The sequence below is a fragment of the Phlebotomus papatasi genome, chromosome 1, assembly GCF_024763615.1.
Source record: "Phlebotomus papatasi isolate M1 chromosome 1, Ppap_2.1, whole genome shotgun sequence".
Taxonomy (NCBI): domain Eukaryota; kingdom Metazoa; phylum Arthropoda; class Insecta; order Diptera; family Psychodidae; genus Phlebotomus; species Phlebotomus papatasi.
In genome coordinates this window covers 88481688-88499396 of record NC_077222.1, presented here as the reverse complement: position 1 = coordinate 88499396, position 17709 = coordinate 88481688, and the positions used below count along the sequence as shown (strand labels likewise).

The 17709-nt window shown below is 33.5% G+C and overlaps 1 protein-coding gene across 2 annotated transcripts in view; it reads left to right on the top strand.

Moving 5' to 3' along the window:
* LOC129797975 (zinc finger protein with KRAB and SCAN domains 5-like) overlaps positions 1–17709 on the top strand; it is a 42340-nt gene that overhangs the window by 8273 nt on the left and 16358 nt on the right. The window contains exon 1 of one of the 2 annotated variants that reach the window (XM_055840880.1): positions 10923–13766. The exons of the other annotated variant lie outside the window; for it this stretch is intronic. Within the exon in view, the coding sequence (XP_055696855.1) occupies positions 13734–13766 (33 nt within the window). The 5' untranslated portion in view covers positions 10923–13733. Of the gene's footprint in view, positions 1–10922; positions 13767–17709 lie in introns of those variants that run through there. 2 annotated transcript variants of the gene reach the window in all.

Sequence of the window (17709 nt, the reverse complement as noted above, 5' to 3'; positions counted from 1 at the left end):
ATTTTTTCCTTGTGAAAAAAAAGTATTTTAAATCCAAAGATTTAATTAAAAGTGAATTAGCGAAAAGACGATCCACATAGTGCATGCTGACTTATTTCAGTATTATCATTATTTTATAAATTTTCTTTAATGTTTTTGATATTTTTTTTAATATTATGTTTCTGAATGAAACAGTGAATAAATCTATGGATTTAGAAGAAGTAAAAAAGAATTTCATCAGTCCAAAAACAAGTGTTTAAGTAGCACTCTTCGGAAAATGATCCAGTTACCCCACCTTACTATAATTAGGGAAAAGTACTAAGCTCATGAAAACTGACTTGAACCAATTCATAAATAACTCGAAAGTTCGCTTAAAACACCTTAGGACTAACCCAAGATCACCTAAAATACCTTAGGACTTTTTTTCGAAAAACTATTAATTGGTTCATAAAAATTCATAACCGACTGATACCAGTTCAGATTTGTTACAAATTCCAAGACCTTTCCAACGAACGCAAATATGCAATCATTCTGGTGAAGAATACGCTCCCAGAGCGATTTTAAATTTCGATTTCGATTCCCTGTTTAATTATGTAGAGTGAAGCTCACTAGATGCAATTCGAATACCTTTAATCCTAGAAAAATTCAGAGGACCTAAAGGATATTAGAACTTAGTTTTATGCAATGTTCAGTAACCTAACTCATGGTCTGTTTACTGAGTTTGTTTTTAATGTCTATCAATCTTTCTACCAATACGATCTTGAAAGGAATAAGTTTAAAAGGATAAATGTTATCGGAAATACAATATTTACGTCCACTGCCGTCTTAGCGTTGATGACGAACCTCCGGAACAATACAGTGAAAAAAATCTAATATTTTCTGTATTATTACGACAGCACTAAATTTATTTAATCGAGACGAGATTATCGGTCTTATTATTTTTAATAATTAATTTTAATTTTTTTGGGCAAACCTTAAGTCACGTTAAGTACTTTGAGGAAATATTTTTGAATCTCAACTTCAAAAATGTTAAAAATAATAGTGTTTAATTCTGCCTCCAAATCGCACTTTCTAACTGCAATACTCGCGTAAAAAAGTTGGCAGACATGAAAACTACTTGAAAACTGCCCGAAACACAGTTGGTACGCATGGAAAAATTATAGAATTCCTTCTAACACTCGTATAGGTATATCTATTCAAAATTTAGCATAATATATTATTCACTTTTCGTTTTTTTCTTAATATTAATATTAATCTTATATTTATGTGACGACATGGTCTGAAAAGCAATTCGAACAATTTTTTTGACACATGCTAACTATATTTCGTGTAGTTTTTGAGTAGTTTCCATTCCTACCAACTTCTTACACCAGTGATTGGACAGTGTAAGTGGGAGGTAACATCAAACACTTGCTTTCTTTTTTTGGCATTCTTACAGTTCAGAATATTAATATTATTATTCTTGTGACACCACGGTGAACGATCTGAACTGCGAGAATGTTGAAAAAGGTGGCAAGCCTTTGATCTCGCCTCCCATTCGCACTGGCAACTGCGAGAACACAGGCGTACAAAGTTGGCAGGTCTGAAAACTATTCGAAAACTGCCCGAAACGTTTTTGCCGCATGCATAGGAAATTGCTCGAATTTAATTTCAGGTAGTTTAGAAAATCCAAAATGCTCGTGTCAGATATTTTTCTGTGATCTTTACTTTCAAACTGGTCTCCATTTAAGTCTCCTTTTAAGACTTTAAAAGATTATGGCATTGAATAAATGAGCAGTAAAAAGTTAAAATTGATCAGTAACAAAAAATTTTGAAACAGTGATATTATCGTCCAAATTTTGGCAAAGGGAGAATTAAGGGCTTTTCACTCTATATGAAACTATTTTAAATGTTAAATATAAGAAATAGACCCATTTTTGTAAAGATTTAAGTTTTTTACTGATCATAATCAGATATTTTACTGCTCATTTTTAATTTTTTACTGCCCATTTTGAATTTTTTATTGCTCGTTTGTTTTTTGCCAAAGATTATTATTATCATTTATTAACATTAAGACAGAATTTATAATATTTGATTTATATATCAAATATTTAACTTTTCTTGTTCCGGAATTAAGAAATAGTTTTTTGTAAAACTTTCGAACTGTCTTTACAAAATTATCACGTGATGTTTTTTTTTATATAATTGATACAATTGAAACCCTTCAAAATCCTCTCGTCACTTTTGTATATACGGCTGTATGACTATATAACTTATATATTACATTTCTTGTATAACTTTCACTTCGCTTTGAAATTTATAAATTGTTTCTTCAGTTCACTTTGGCTAGTTATATTTGTGTTTTTGAAGAGTTTTCAATTTTTATTCAACGTCAGCGAATTAAATAAAATGCTGGAATTGGCTTTCCAATCTCTTCCACTGACAAACTAATTCTGCAGCCAGAGCTTATCTATTGGTATCAAGAAGTGAAGGAAAGTTGGGGGCTTCTCCTTCCTGACTGATCCAATATATTTCTGAGTGGGAGAAAATGCGTGGCCTTTTATCAGAATCAACTCTTCCCGCCACTTTTTGGCACGCGCGTGTCTCATGCCGGCACGAAATATTACAAATCCACCACCACCACCTCCGGATCTCTCCCAATTGCCCAGAGCTCTGGCCACAAGGTGGGGGCGGCTTTTCCTATGTACTTCAATACAGTCCGGCGCATTTGAGTGTGGTGTAGGAATTATGTTGGGGATAGAGAGAGGAGCTTCAGCAGTTTGTTTTGATTTTCTATCCCTTGGGCCAGGGCTTGGAATAGGGGACTATATAGTAATGTGCGTGATTGCATGTGGAGTATGGCCTCAATTCTTTGAGACTCTCTTGCTGAATTTTTTGCACGCAGAAAATCAAGTTTCAAAAGTTAAACATAATTGGTAGATACAAGTCTTTGCGAATTAACCCTGTCTGGACGATTGTGCCAGAAGAAAATTCAAAGAGAAACCTTTGTTTTGCCCTAATTAATTAATTATTTTCTTTAGAAAAGATCGACTTTCAATAATAGAACTAGGATAGTTTTGAGAATTTCAATAAAAACTTGAAATTTCTGAAAATTCGAAATTTTTCTTCAATTCTGGGAAACGGGAACTTTAATGGCCAGCGCACAATAACATTTGTTTTATAAACATGTTTTTGACATTTCTATGGGAGTGAGTGAGACCGAGATCTAGTCATCTTGCTCACTCTCATAGGAAATTTTGAAAACATATTTACAAACAGAAGTTATTGTGCGTTGGGCATAATATTTAATATTCATTTGTTTATATATTTACAATATTTAGCCATGAAAATCTAGATTTTCAGTTCACAGATAAGAAATGATTATTTTTGATATTTCAAAAGTTTATTTCAAAGTTTCTATAATAACTTTGACGTTACTGAATTAAAGATCATTTTTGCTCCAAACGCTTTTCCGGTTTATTTCAAAATTTTTCTAGTCAAAAAGATCATAGAAGATCATAGAAAATACAGTAGACTCTCTCTCAATTGGGCATTTGGGGCAAAATGTCATCCGGTTTATCGATAGATTTGGGCGTCAAAGCCTTTGTAAATTCCACAAAAAGCGCTCAATTATAAATAATCACGATAAAATAGGAAGAACTACAGCGAATTTGAGCGAATTAGCTTCATAATTAAACGTGAAATTTGTCAACAAAATTTTGTGCCCGATTGAAAAAAAAAGCCGATTTAGTGAGAGTCTACTGTACAATAAATTGACTTTAAAATTACTGATACGTCCTACAAACGGTTAAAGCAAATAGATGAGAGTTCCATCCAGACAGTAACGTGCAATTTTTCGTGCCTGGTGTAATGTTTCCGGTGAAAATGAGGCGTACATAAGTGAAAAATTTTGTACGTAGCTGACCAAATCAGAGGGTAAATTCTGCTATTCGGGAGTTTCTCACGTGGTGAGTACAAAAATCGAAAAATGCACATTATTTTAGAGTGGTTGACTCGATTTTTCCTTAGTAAACTTAGTGTGTTTCTCGATTTTTGTACTCCCGTGAGAAACTCCCGAATAGCAGAATATGGCCCCAGGGCTACCGTGTAAAAATCGCCACTAAATTTTAATTTGCCTCTAGAGGAAAATCTAAGGATTTCCTGGGATTTTGTGAAGTGGAACTATGAAGCTAATAAATAAGAGATTTTTTTACATATTGGTAGAATTGATTTGATGTGTGTCACATGCAGTAAAAATCTTAAATCTTGGACATCATTTTCCGTACGAAGACTTACAATCTTCCCATACTTAATTCAGTTTGTCAGGTTCGAATCTTGTTTAGTTGACCTGAAATTTTCTGACGTCTATTAATTTTTTAGTGCATTAATCTTGCTGAGCTCCGTTATAAAATGATTCATATTGTTTTATTATAATATTTTTAATTAAATTAGTGATCCTACAGGGATTCGAACCTGTAACACTTGCATCTTAAAGCGAGCGCTCTACCATGTAACCGTTTTTGTGTTCTTGTAAGCGCGATTCATTTTGAATTTTGATTGAACAATTTAGGCTGCCAGATTTGTTTGCTGTCCTGATAGGGTTAAGAGTTTTGACATCTGGGTGAAAAGCCCAACCGCAAGTCTCAGCATTTTATAAAACCGACACCGAAAAAAGAAGTTGCTGAAATGAGTGTGCGAGTGAGATGGCACAAACATGGCAATGTTGAGTTTTCTTGTAACCTACTTTCGAATTCTTGCTTTGACTATATGGCGCTTTTTTATATGAGCCAACACATTTAATGAATGTCTTACAATACAGACAATTTCAAATATCGCGTACCTCCTTGCATTATATTCTTCTCAACTGAAGAAATCTTTTTTTTTTCTCCTCAATTCCCTATCTCTTTCCACTTCGTGAATTTTTGTCTTCTCCAACTGAAGTCTTTCCAGATAAATCTCAAAGCACCGTAAAATGAGGAGATATATATATATGTATACAGATGAGATTTTCTTCTATAACGAAACTCCCAATATATAAAATTCATCATTGTGCCTCGAAACTTCAAGTGTGTGAATGACACAAAAATGGTTTATTTCACTTTGTGTGCTTGTGGTATAGAAAAAAAACTGAGAAAATTACGATAGAGCAATCATTTCAATGCACTTTTTTTACCTTCGTGGATATAGAAAAAAAATGTTTCATTGTATGTGTTTTCATCGAAAAACCTATTTTTTATTCATTCTCTTTAAAATAATTTTAATAAAAAAAACTACCAAAATGCATATTTTATTAATTTATCTAAAAGAGATTGGAGAAGAACTTGTGTAATTGGGATTTTTTTTGTATTGAAAATATATTTCGTAAATGTTTTGTAAAGAAACAGATTATAATTTGATGTTTTTTTTTTGACATGAATTTCAAGATCATGAAATTCCAATTAACGTATCTCAATAGTTTATTATTTTTAGTTTCATTTTGAGTTAAACGAACAGCCTTGATTGCTTTTTGATTTGCTTAATTAAATTCTAAAAGATTTATTGAAAATTACTCCACTCACATTTTTATAGTTTAAATCTTTTAGATTTATTAAGAACTTCTATGTTGAAGTTTTAAATTTATGTCTTGATTATACTGGAGATTGTGATTCAATCAATTTATTGATAAGATTAGATTTAGACTTATTTTATTACAAAAACCACATTCAAAGGTTCACGCATTTGCTTGTGTTATGTTTCTCTCCACGTTTCACTCAGCAGTTCTGTGGTTTACATTAATTTGTGGCATGGCTTCAACATTGGCAGTTGCTTTAACAGGTCCCGGTCAAAATCCCGAAAGCCAAAATCTGGAACGCCAAGACCCCGAATGAATCAAAATTCCTTTCTGAATTTTGGTTTTTCGGAATTTTGATCCTTTTGGGAATTTGGCTATTCAGGATATTGACCCATTCGGGATTTTTTTTTGACCTTTGACTCAAGATCCTTTTCGGGATTTTGACCACTTCGGGATTTTGTCTTTTCGAGATTTTGGCTTTTCGGGATTTTGACTCATTCGGTATCTTGGATTTTCGGGATTTTGGCTTTCGGAATTTTGGCCTTTTTAGGATGCCAAAACCCCGAATGAATCAAAATCCCTCTCGGGACTTTGGTTTTTCGGGATTTTAACCCATTCGGTATTTTGACCCTTTCTGGATTTTAGCTATTCAGGATTTCGACCTATTCGGGATTTGGCTTTCGGGATTTTGGCGTTTGGGATTTTGACATTTTTTGACCTTTGACTCAAAATCCATTTCGGGATTTTGTCCACTTCGGGATTTTATCTTTTTGAGATTTTGGCTTTTCTGGATTTTGACCCATTCGGGATTTTAGCTTTCGGAATTTTGGCTTTTTTTGGAACGCCAAAACCCCGAATGAATCCAAATCCCTTTCGGGACTTTGGTTTTTCGGGATTTTAACCCATTCAGGATTTCGACCTATTCGGGATTTGGCTTTCGGGATTTTGGCGTTTGGGATTTTGACATTTTTTAACCTTTGGCTCAAAATCCTTTTCGGGATTTCGGCTTTTCGAGATTACGGCTTTTCGAGATTTTGGCTTTTCGGGATTTTGTCTTTTCGAGATTTTGGATTTTCGGGATTTTAGCTTTCGGAATTTTGGCTTTTCGGTATTTTGACCCATTAGGGATATTGGCATATCAGAAATTTGGTTTTTCGGAAATTTGACCCTTTTTGGGATTTTGACCCATTCGGGATATTGGCATTTCAGAATTTCGGTTTTTCGGAAATTTGACCCTTTTCAGATTTCAACCCATTCGGGGTTTTGGCGTTCAGGATTTTTGCTGGCTTTGGCTTTAACAATTTCCTTTTCTTTTGTTAATGTGAATTCAATTGGTAACGATCTTTTGAGAGTATCTTGTCAATTTTTGGATAAATATTTAATTATTAAATCTTGTAATCAGAATTATAAACCAGTTTTTATTATCAAAATCAAACTTGGGGCACTCAATGGGTCAACTGGTAGGGCATTCGCTTTATGATGCAAGTGACCCGGGTTCAAATCCACTTTAGGTCACCAGGAATTTTTCTGGTGTTAAAGGTGTTTGAATTGTATCCAGTGAGAGCTTCACTGCACTTGATTTCACGGAGCATGGGACTGACAACCATATCCCTGTATAAGAAAAAAATATAATAATGGGTGTTCCGAACTCCCTGTGCAGGAAGATCTAAGTTTCTCTATGGAACGTTACGCTTCAATTCTTATTATTAAATTGCTGAAATAGCTTTTCTTCTTGCAGAAAATATTTTCACTTAGAAATGTAAATAAACAAGTTACTGAAAATACATTGACATTGGCAATTCTTTTCGCCGCGAGAGGGCACTGTTTTTTTTCCGCTGGTGGCGCTGGCAACTGTTCCCAATTAACAATTTTCAGGCTTCCAGTCACGAAATTCCACAAGTTTTAAGCTTTAATTTTCATACTTAAAATATATATTTAATAAAGAAATTCTTCATCTTATCAGATCTTTTATACAACAAGAAATTGTTTTAAAAAATCATATCTAAAGTGAAGGGTTAACCTTAAGCCTAACCTTAAGTTTTCAAGTCTGTAATGGGCATAGCCATTCGTTCATTGCATCTTTGCCTTTACAATTTTACCTTCTCATTAACCATGCTCAACAGTTTCTCGATTTCCACGTTTTTTCTCTCTCTCTCACTCACTCTTTTCTAAACTCCAAGAAAAATTGTTGTTATTGCAAAATTCATAGAGACAAGAAGTGTTTTTTCTATGCATGTTGATGTTGAATTCGGAAACAGGTTTTCCATCATGTAAAACATACCTTTGAGTCGAATGGGGAAATGATGAGCTTGAAAAGAAGTAATAAATTAAATATTTAGTCACTAAATATCCACTTGACTGTTGGCAAATATTAATTCAACAATTGGTTGTTTAAATCCACTGTAAAATACCCAATTGAAATTTTCTGCTGAAATGTAAAACACACGCAAAAGGTTTCTTTCGTGAAAATTGAAGAGGTCGAACAATTTGCAAATTGCACAATATCGCTGATGGGTGGATTAATAAAAAATTGCAATGCTTGAATTTCTTCTCTATCTGATTGCAAAACCAAATATAGAAGACTTAGGGCTAAAGCACGTCAAATTATTAAAAAGTATAAGAGCTCAATCTTAAACTGAGCTCAGACTAAGATCAAAAGAACTTACTGACATTATGATAAATTATAAGCTTATTTAGTCCGTAGCATTGCTGCCAACATCTTTCTAGGATTTATAGAGAAAATTAAAAAAAAAAAGTTGATAAAGTTTTTGGTGAGTGTCTCGGCTAAATATGAAAATTTTCGAAAAAGAAATATGATAAGCCCGTTGAATATTGTCTTTCTTATAATTGTATCCTTTCAGATTATCTTCTTCTTTCAACATAAAATACTCGTGAAACTAAAAGAAAGCGACTTAATGTCGGTGACGTATTTAAACAAATTTTGTGATATGTGTCTTGGCTTAAAATAAAGATATATTAAAATTATTTCCTCGTACCTTTTTTTCTCAAATGGTCAGATTTTGTTATTTTGATTTCCCATATCTTCTTCGTTTCACAGTAATATGTATTTGTTTAACGTCTTCAAGGTTGTTTAGTAAACTTGTTAGGCGTTAATATGAGGAAAATAATATTTTGCTTTTTGTTTTTGATGGTGGCAGTAAGAATTTAATAAACAAGGTCATTCCTATTGCAAAATGCTGCAATTGTTTCCTCGATGTTTTCACTTACAGCCTTTAAATTTTTTGGTGAAAGATTTGAAAATCTCAGACTTCCATGAGTTTTCGGGTTTGTCTACGTTCTAATGGAATGTCTTCGGTCGACATTGAGTTTTGTTGGATCATTTTCGAAAATTTTGAGTAGTTACCAGTAATGTCAGTAACGTCAAGTCAGTGTTCTATAGAAGACAGACAGCTGTCATAGTCAACAGTTAGTAGAACATCTGCAAATCTACTCCGATTCGATGTGAATATTGGTAGATCGGTAAGATTTTTGGAGAGATCGACTAACGGCCTATTCTTCCATAGATAGGTAAATTTCGAGCGCTCACAGCGGGACTTTCCCCAAGAAAAATGACTTTCGAAGATCGATTTCGAAAACTAAAGAAAGAAGCTTTTTCAATTTTCGTGTCATCCGTGTGTCATTACGTGTGTCCCATTAATGGATGCACACGTAAATGGTGAATGGAACTGTATTTGAACAAATATCGTTGATGCTCGAAAGTTTAAACGCAATTTCGAATTTTTACACTAAAATTTTAGCACAAGATTTGGAAAACTTATGATATAGGGTAAAGTGTATAATTTGGAATTAGTGTTACAAGTTGGACAATTCGCCGGTACAAGTTGGACATGGCTTTTTTCTTGATAAATACAGTATAAAATTTGTTTCTAAGCACAAGAAACCAAATTATAAAACTAAAGCATTAAAAATATACAAATAAAAATGAAGTACTAAATTTATCAAGACGAAAAGCCCTGTCCAAATTGTACCATTGTCCAACTTATACCACTACTGTCCAACTTGTACCACTTTACCCTATCTACTAAAAATCTGGGAAAAGAGTTACTCAGTGTTTGATTATTGGAACAGAGAAATACTAAGTGTGAGAAGAACTAGTAAGCATCGTTGCTTTTTTTCTTACAACAAAGTGAAGACTGACAACGAGTAGCTTAGAAATTCGAACAGGACGTACTTCAACCATCTTGCAGTATTATCAAGAAGACTCTTATCATTTTTAAGTACAGCTTGAAAATTTCGAAGCTCTATTTGAAAACCTAAAAGAGAAATATTCTTACTTCTTGATAATTCCGCTAGGTGGTTGAAGTAATGTTCGAATTTCGAAGTGCTCAAGTGCCAAAATGTGCTAGTATTCACTTTGTTATGCGGAAAAACGTAAAGCAACGACGTTTATTGTTTCTTTACCATTATGTAATCACTCCATTATCACTGAGTAACTCTTTTGCGAGCAAGTGTGATATTTTATATATTTTCTCCACCCTATTCGAAAATTTAGTATGAAAATTTGAAATTGAATTTGAATTTTTCGAACATCAATGACTTTTTGTGGAAATAGAGTTCCATTTACCTTTTATCCAAGACACTTTTGGAGAATCAAACTCTACTTTTGTTTGCACCTAAAAGAGACATTCTTACTTCTTGTTAATTCCGCAAGACGGCTGAAATACGGTGTTCGAATTTCGAAGTATTCAAATGTCAACATTTGTTGGTTGTCATTTTGTTATACGGAAAAACACGAAGCAACAATGCTTATTACTTCTACCCCATTATTTAATCACTCCATAATCACAGAGTAACTCTTTTTGCGAACTTTCTAGTGTGATGTTTCATAAATTTTCTCCGGATAAGAAAATTCGAAACTGAATTTGAATTCTTCGAACATCAATGACTTTTTGTGCAAATAGAGTTCATTTACATTTTATTTAAGACACTATTGGAAAATCAAACACCACTTGTGTTTGCACCTATTAAATCCCTTTGTAATAACTGAGCAAATGCATTGACAGCCTCTTATTGCAGTATTTCATTAATTTCTTATAACCTTGCGTGAAGTTTTAGTATGAAAATTCTAAATTCTTTTTGAGTTTTTCGAACATCAACGACATTTTGTGCAAATTGTAAGGTGTTCAATTTTTAGCCGTGATACTTCAAACTTCAAACTCCAGGAGGGGAATTCTGTAACGCTCTGGCAATGCCATATGACAAATTGGGTTCAGATCTTAGGAGAGCTTTTTCGAAAATGCGATTCTGTAGCTGTGGCATTGCCATTTCCGCTCACGTGGCATTGTCAGAAGTCATATATTTGAGATTTCTGGCAATTCAAATGACAATGAATTTTATAGAACAATTCAACTAAGACGAACTGTATTTTCATAAAATCATTCAGTAAAGGAATTTCATTAAAAAATCAATGAATTGCATTTTCGAACTCATATGATATGACAAAAAAAGCTCGATTGGCATTGTCAGGTTTCGAACTCACGCGTGACAATGCCACGAAAATTACAGATTCCCCTACAGGTGTGACTCTTGAGTCAACCTTTCGCGATTAGGGGGTTAATTCGCGATTAGTATTAGGGGGAGGTGGGGCTACATTGAAAACATATATCTAAAGTAGCATATTTCTAAAGTATGCTGGACCTAGCCATAAATTAATTTAAATCCGCTATTGTTTTATCTATCTATGTTACATTACGTTAAAGCCTAGTTTCTTTTAGAAATACGCGAGAATATAGCATTTTCAATGTAGCCCCACCTACCTCACTCTACGTTTCTGGATTGTTGCGAATTTAGCTGATCGAAATTTATTCCGAGAGTCGTTCTTGTCGATTGTTGATTGTTTGATAGGTCTATTGCTGTCCTTAACGACAGGGAATCAATCAATGGACATTCTGTCAGAATGTCGCTCATAAAAGAAAAAATTCTCTTCATTAATGGCCAATGAATGACTTTAAGGTGTGTGTCTCGGATGGGTGTAAAAATTTTAGATTAGTGTCTTTGATAATTGTTTTTAATCAATCAATGGACATTCTGTCAGTATGTCGATCTTAAAAGAAAAAAATACTCTTCAGTAATGGCAAATTAATGACTTCAAGGTGTGTGTCTCGGATCAGTCTAAAAATTGAGATAAGTGTCTTGGCTTATTGTTTTTAATTTTTAATTTTTTATTTTATTCGTACAGCAGAATAAGAACAATAAATAGGTATGTTTTTGTGTTTTTTAGGCTGTTAGAAAAATAAAAATAAATAATCTCAAAGATTATTGAATGAAGTTGAAAAAAAATTGCAACGTGTTCAAAGAGATCTTTTTTCTCCGTACAAATTGAAATCACAAGCGATTCACGTTACTCTCTCCACTTTCTAAAAATTTCTTTCATGTGGATAATGTTTAAATATTTTTGTGTACATAGCAATTATATGTCGCTATGGTATATTTTTGAGTGTATTGAAGAGAGGAAATTTGTTATTGATGGGGTTTTCCAAGTATTAAAAGGTATTTTTGTGCTAAATGAGATTTTCTTAAAGAGGTACATTTGGTGGATTATAGAAGATTAAGAGGCTTTTCTAAATGGTTTTTAGATAAAATGCGTAAACAAGAGTTTAAGTTTTGATTTTTTCTCACAATATTATTGTGTGTCTTTTTTTTTAAATATATGATTTCAAAGCACTAGTCACATTTTATGCTTAATGGCTCAACACTAACACAGGTGTGCTCTCACCTCTGAAAAATTGCACAAATACTGGTGGAGCTTTGGGGTTTCTCTCTGTGTGAATGATAATATTATTAAAAGTTGGATGAATAAAGTTTTATTAAATACACACGCGATTGTGGATGATTGTACTTGTTGAGAGCGAGGTATTTCCAAGGTGTAGTTGTGCCTTGGCCACATAATGTTGGAAAGTTAACAACGAGGTGGAATATCACTTCTTTTCTTCTTCAACGTTGCTTATTGTAAAGATTGAGACCAATACGAATAGGTCACAAAACTGCGCTCTCGGGGCTTTTTTCGTGGTCCCAGAAAATTTTTACAAGTAAATCGCTTAAGAAGAGGTTGTTCTTTTTTTCTTGTTAAATGAGTTTGTGAAGAGAAGAGTGTTGTGGAAGTTAATGACAAAAAAAAAGGTTGTCCCGGAAAGTATTCCTCGGCCTGTCCAAAAGAGAGAAGAACTGTTTAGTGTCAGTGACGATTCTGTTTCACTACTTTTATACATTTATACCCCACAATTGGGCGCTGGTTTCTCTCACTCTTTGACGGTGTTACAAGAAGTGTTGAGGCTACTCTACCACCAATTTTTTTTTCAGTAGAGAGAGAGTGAGGAAAGTCGATGGGTTGGGAGGTTGAGTGTTGGTGGCGGAAACTCCCAAAGAAGACTGTCTTGACTAGCCATCGTGAAGAGTGGTGTTAAAAGTTTTTGGTGAATTGTGGTAGAAGAGAGTGGAAGAAAAATCCAAGAAGAGGGTGATCAAAGCTCAGAAAGAAAAAAAATCCGGAGACACATTGGGGGTATCCCCAAAACGAGAAAAAAAAGAGAGGGAGGCTTAAGTTAGGAAAAGCTCCCCAGCCAAAACTTTCTTCCAAAGTTCTTGAAAAAAAGTATCTTCAAGTGTTCTTTTTTGGAAATTTTTCTTCGTCATCAAGACATATTTTTCGGTGATTTCAACGGAATTTCAATGGTTGATCTTTGCTATGGTGTTGTGTGAATTCTTAAGTATATTGAGAGAAAAACCTGTGTGGAAAAATTCATTGTGACTCAGTGTGTTGCAATTTGAAAGGAAGAAATATAGAAACAAGCTTATTACAACGACTTCTCTACAAACAATACTCATTTAAAATTTATTATTATTTCTTCAGCAAAAAAAAAGTAAAAGAAAAATTGCAAACCCCAAATAGTGCAAAAATTGTGTGAAAATCCATGAACTAAATAATTTTTATAAAATCTTTCAAATCAGTTATAACCCAAAAAACATTAACAGATAATCACTCTAAAAATAACTCATTAATTACAATAGTTAATTTAATTATAAATCTAACTGTGTAACTTTTATACTATAATTTAATTTCTCTTGTGAGAGAGAGAAACATCAGCGGGAAGAGGTGAAGAAAATAAAACGAAGAATATAACTGTTAGAATTTGTGTGTTGAGCATCTTGAAGAGTCGATTTACAGCTATTCACCGATCTCTAAAGTTTCTCACTCGATTCCCAAATGGAAATGGATGATAATGATAACTTTTTGGATGTGAGTCTAAAGTTTTTTTCATTGAATTATTATTTTCTTATTGCTAAACAATGCAAATTCTTTGCAACAAATCTAGAAGATGGAAGGTGAAGGAAAATTCGCAAAGTGCTCGAATTTCTCTATGATTTTTTTTTCTAGTAATCTTCAATTTAAACATTTCCAAGCCCTCACTGGGTTAAGTAACCTTTATGCAAGTAGCGCACTACTAAGGCTCTCGAGAACTTATGCCGGCTTCAGACTGGAGGTTTAGGTCCTTGACACACTTAGGATAAGCCGAGAGACGACTTAATAGAAAATGATAGAAATGTGGTTTAACCATTATTTCTAATATAATTACGCTAAGCCGTCTCTCGGCTAATCCTCAAGTCTGTCAAGGCCCAGCCCAGTTCCCGAAGGTCTCAAAAATCTAAATAACAAGCAATTTTATTGATTTGATCTTATAATCTAATCCTAAACAACAATTTTCTAAAAAATCGTGCCTGATTTGGAATTAGTGGAGTTAAGCCAAGTGGCTAAGTCTTAAGCCCAAAATAGACACAGGGATCGACTTAGGGATCAGCTCGAAAAATGAGGATTGGTGTCGTTACACTCAGGGGTCAGCCTAAAATTTAGAGCAGGGGTGTGCAAGAACCGTTGGAAACCGAATAAACGTCAAAATAAGTTTGCTCTGGTAACGTTTTCACCATTGACGTGCATGTTTTATTTGACGTTTATTCGATTTTAACGGTTCTTGCACGCTTCTGATTTAGAGGATCAGGCTGATCTTCAAAATTCGTGAGGTCTAGTGAAACTAAAGAGATAAGGCGACATCAGCGCCAGTGCTGAAAATAAAAAGCTTCACTTTGGGTGTTTTTGGATGCTTTTCGAAATGTCAATTGGGTGAAAAAACATGGAGAGTAATGGTACGCAATGTCGCAAAATCTTAAAATGCATTAAGATTGGAGTAATGGGAAGATCAGAATGCATCTTTCTGTACAAAAAATTCATTGATATTGCACTTAAGAAGTCTTAAGCAATCACAGTGTGGAGATTTAATAGAAATTTACGCTAAAAACGCTAATCCTTGATCCAAAATCCTCAGTGTATGATAGTTTGGGCTGATCCTTTACCACTAAATTTTTCGAATTTTGCGTCTATTTTCGGTATTAGGTCTGAAGTCCGTATTATATAAGAACTTCTGAAAATTTATAAAAAGACCATTAAAGTTTTGGTTCTATTAAGCAACCTAATTGGTGCTTAAACGGGTTAGATTTAATTAAACTTGTCCCAACGGACCTGTTTGCATACATCCGGTTTAGATTATTGTTTGACTGAACCAGTAAATTGCTAAAAATTACAGGTTTTCATCTCAATGAATGCAGAAGGAATTACCCATTGTTTTTAAAATTTTTTTCTTATACGTGCGAATATGCAATTGCCAGAATTTTATTCAAAAAATAGGGGAAGACTTTTAGGCCTTGCATATGCTCTGGCTCTAAATACTTCATATTTATCTTATAGTTCTTAAGGAATCTTACCTAATTTTTTTAAAGAAATGTGTAACTCATATTTTTAGAGGAATATGGGAAAAAATATTAAGTGTTCGAAGCCCAGAGTGCGTGCGAAGCCTGAAAGTTTTCCCCTATATAGGGAGAACTGGGCAGTAGTAAACATAACACTTCAGAGAACGAGAGCTGTATGCATTCATAGATACACTTAAAATCCTCGTCCATTGAAGAAATAATCGACGTAAGTCCAAGTAGTGTAGTCATAAAAATCAGTGTTTACAACTACCCCATGTATTAATCTACAACTGTCTTAGTTTCATCTTTTTACCAATAGAACACAAAATAAAGCTTTGCGGAAATTGCAAGGTTATGTCATTGCTTAAAATTGTCACAAAACTTAACTTTGAGTGCAGGGGATACCGGGGGAATTTGTGACACTTTTTCGTGTTTTGATTTTCAGCCATTATTTCAAAGAGCCAAGACATTGTTTTAGTTTTTTTATGTCCAATCTTATATTCACAGTATAGTACCAGGTATTGGCTTTAATATAAGGATTCTATTGAGCTCAGAAAATAAATGGACTTTCTTGGAGAAAGAAAAATGTTTAATCTGTCGTTCTGTCCCTAACATTCCCGATCCAGTGCTCCGTGGGACAAGAACAAGGATGTTTGGGATGCGGTATTTTCTGGCATAAATTGATAGGGAGCTTCAGCTCTAGGTCAAGTAGTTACTTGGGAACAACTTCATTTGTAGCTTACAATCTAAATCTTCTTAGCCTTCTTCCCTAAGACATTTTTTCAACACAACGAAAAACTTTGCGAACTTCCTGATCTATTTCAGTCTTCATACCACTTTTTTAAGCTGGTTTAACAGACATATGGGAAGAGCTCCCCGCCCGAATCGGAATGTTAAGAGACATATTCGATATTTAATTGAAAATATAAGCCTCAAAATACTATTTGGTATTTTTGTTTATGCTAATCGATATATTAGTGATCCATTTAACTATATCTGTGCAATTGAATGTCAAATTTTTACAGTAAATTAATAACAAATAGGTTTGATTGGAACTATGTACTCTGTAACTCGGATCGTCACAAATTTAATCAGGTGTCTCACAGAAAATTGGTTTTATAAATTAAATCTGAGCTAAATAGTTAAATAGTAAAAAGTAACTAATAATATTTAAAAATTAATTTGAATTGTTACAACAATATGGTAATAAACTGACGATCCGAGGAACACTGCCGATCGCTGGTGCTCTTCCCTTGTCTGACAAAACACATTTTTCGGATGTTTGGACACTAAAAAAAAACACTTTAAGTTATTAATTTTGCTTAAGAATATTTTTCTTGTTGTTAAAAACGATATCCGCGCGACCTACGATTTCATCGAAATTCTATTTTGCTTTTCAAGACAAAATTGGTCTTCCGGTGAGCGTCGGTGAGGTGGTTTAATCCAAAATTAAAATACTCAAGTTTCCAGAGCTTTCGACATTGTATCGTTTCTTTTTCATCGAAATTTTGCATCTGTCTGTACTCATCATGTTTTTAGTAACTCAAACATCCACGTATGTAGTCTTGCTACTTAAAATGTTCTAACAATAAATACCGTAGCATAATCTCTGCAAAATGTATGAAAATACTTGGCCAAAATAGTAAAGCAAAATCTTGATTACTTTTAGTTACTAGGTACTGAATAAAAAGAGAGAAACTGAGACATCGAAAACATAGTAATTTGATAAATTTTTAAGGAATTGTTTGTAGAATCTAAACAACAAAATTTAGGTTATCCATTCTTTTGGTCAAGATACATTTTAATGCTGCCTACGATTGTGTAGTGGTTTAATTTCATTTATTTTGATAATCATTGGAAAAATCACTTTGTCCCACACTACCCCTGTCCCAAATCTCCCCGGGCTCCCCTAATGACCTTCTGGGACAGATTAACTTATTTCAATACCAAAAATTCTGAAATTTTTTCATGGTATAGGAAAACTTACAAAATTTGATGATCTTAATAATCGAATACAATCAAAACTCTGCCTTTCTCTGACATTTAATTTTTTTTTAAATAAGAGGATGGTATCCATCCAAGACGAAGATGGCAATGGACATACAAAATATTTGTCTTTGATTTATGATTTTTTAATTCTATTTATTTATTTACATTTTAATATTTACATTGAATTTTGAGACACAAGTCTCTTAAAAACTCGAAGTGGTAACTTAGGGATGTGAAGAACAACCAAACAGCGTCTAGCGCCGTCTTAGCATTGGTGACCAATAAAAATTCCTTATACAAAATCATAAATGCAATAAATATAAGAAATTGCCATAAGTGATAAATTTTTCAGGCGTAAAATACCTTTATCACAATTTGTAAGAACTGCGTAATTTCTAAAAGTCTCTCGCCCAATTTAAAATAAAAAAAAGCTAAAGATGTTTGACATTGAC